At 32.3% G+C, this 2268-nt stretch overlaps 1 protein-coding gene across 1 annotated transcript; it reads left to right on the top strand.

The window, feature by feature from the left end:
- The first annotated feature begins 1209 nt into the window (after positions 1-1209).
- Positions 1210-1536, top strand: LOC130933981 (protein SMALL AUXIN UP-REGULATED RNA 12-like). Its single transcript, XM_057863572.1, has one exon. It carries the CDS (start codon positions 1210-1212, stop codon positions 1534-1536), a length of 327 nt encoding a protein of 108 aa, XP_057719555.1.
- The last annotated feature ends 732 nt before the right edge of the window (positions 1537-2268 follow it).

Raw genomic sequence — 2268 nt, 5'->3', positions numbered from 1 at the left:
ATCATGGTTGAGTAGAAAACATGTTTCAGTAAGCTGATCATCCCCTAAAGTTGAATATCGTGTACTTACTGCTGCTGACTCTGACATCATCTAGATCTAGTATCATCGTTGAGTAGAAAACAAGCTTCATTGAGCTGGTCATCTTCTGAAGTTGAATATCGTGTACTCACTGCTACTGACTTTGACATCATCTAGATCCAGTATCTGATGCAAGAGCTTCGCATTTCATCCTCAGCTATTCCTACCTTATTCTCCTACAATAGTAGTGCAGTTCTCTTGCCGGCAAATCAATTTTTCATAGTTGAACCAAACACTTTGAATTGGACTTGCATTTCGTGTATTAAAGAGTTAATCAACAAAAACTACATGTGGTGCGCAGTCTATCTTTTTCTTAAGATGCAAATATATTCACGAAGTCATTGTCCATGATATTGTTTGAGAAATTTAGAGACAAATTCAGGGTTACACAAAGAGTAACATGAATTTGAGGGAGGATAACAGATAACCCATGCAGAAGTAAAAATGATCCAGAATCAGCTCATACAAAGCAAGATATAACTGTTACTTAGTCTCTAAATTTCATAATAGAATTAGTTGCTTATGTTTCCCTCCACTAGCTATGTAAATAACACAATAACATACCAATCTGTTATCTCTCAAATGATCAAATCATACACTTTTCAATTCTCTCTTCCCCAGTTTTCCATCAATGAAAGACAAAACTCATTTTTTAATACCAACAGAATCTAAACTAATAATAATAATAATAATAATAGTAAAGAAATAAATAAATACATAAATAAATCAATAAATCTTGATCAATTTGTCTTATTTGAATTCTTCCAAACTCTAATAGCTAAACAATAATTTAGCAATGACTACATTACCTACTCTTTAGGCCTTAAACGCTCTCAGAAAAACGCAAATAATTAAATGCCAAACATTCTTATTGTGACATCATCTGAGAATCTTCCTATCTCTTAGCTAAAATTTCCCCGAAATTGGAGAAACAGTGACAGTCACCATTAATGAGAACTCACATGCCATTGTCGATTATACTATATATATATATATATGCTTATCTATACGTACCAAGATTTAATCAATTACTTCCCATTATTGATTAAGTATCTCACAGCAGCCTCTATATATATTGGGATATTGCATGCAACAGTTTTTCAATAGATGAACCTTTTCTTCTCTAGACACATGGCTAAAAGAGGAAGTATTAGTAGTAGAGGAGGATTATTATGGAGGAAGGGAAAGGGAGGGTTGTTACCAATGATGAAGAAATTGTTGTTCTCATCATCGTCACATGATGATGAGAAAGGAGTGAAAGAGGGGCATTTTGTGGTGATTGCAACACAAGGTTGGAAGGAAGAGAGGTTCTTCATTGAATTGGGGCATTTGGATAACCCTGACTTTGTTCAACTCTTAAAGCAAGCTGAAGAGGAGTACGGTTTCTCTCAGGAGGGCGCACTTGCTATTCCTTGTGACCCTCTTTATTTGAAGACAATCATTTCCACCAAAAATTAATTAAATAATCACTTTTTATATATTTAGTTTGTTGTTAGCAGTAAGGATTTTGCATGCATGCATTAATGATCTTCTTCTTGTATTTTGTGTTTCTTTGTTGTTGTGGTTACTTTAATTTATTCCCTTGCAAGGGTATAATAGAAGAGAGCCATTGCAATAATAAGTCTTTTTTATTCCTTTGTTCATTATGATATATGCATTAAATTTAGGTGTATGTTATGGTGTCTATATACACTTGTCTAACTTACTAAAAAGAGATAAAAATTAATATTTAAATTAAAATATAAAAATAAACAATTTTTTAATATTTAAAACTTACTACAAAAAATAATTTCGATGATTTCGAGACCAAAATTAAAGACATGAAAAGATTGGCCTTAAATCTAAGCCAAATTATTATTTAATTAGTTGTGATTGGTTAGACGACAATCTGCCAACCTGGTAGCTAATGGTTATAGGCATGGTTAAGTTAATTATTCTAAATGGTTTATCTATGGTTAAGTTGCTTAGTTGACAGCTGTAGAGTTAGTTGGCAGTTATAATTAGTCAACTTGTATATTAGCTTGTAAGCTTCTCTGATGTAAGATGAGTTCCATCATTCTAATGGAGAATTTGACAATTTTATTATTAATCTAGTTAATACTGGTGAAAGTGTGACCAGAGAGATTGATCCGAAAATTCCCATGGTCTTTTAATTAGATGACAAGTTTATTAATGGTCCTATAATTTATC

Source organism: Arachis stenosperma, chromosome 6, assembly GCF_014773155.1.
Source record: "Arachis stenosperma cultivar V10309 chromosome 6, arast.V10309.gnm1.PFL2, whole genome shotgun sequence".
In the NCBI taxonomy this organism is placed as follows: Eukaryota; Viridiplantae; Streptophyta; class Magnoliopsida; order Fabales; family Fabaceae; genus Arachis; species Arachis stenosperma.
This window is presented reverse-complemented; position numbering and strand designations above follow the sequence as displayed.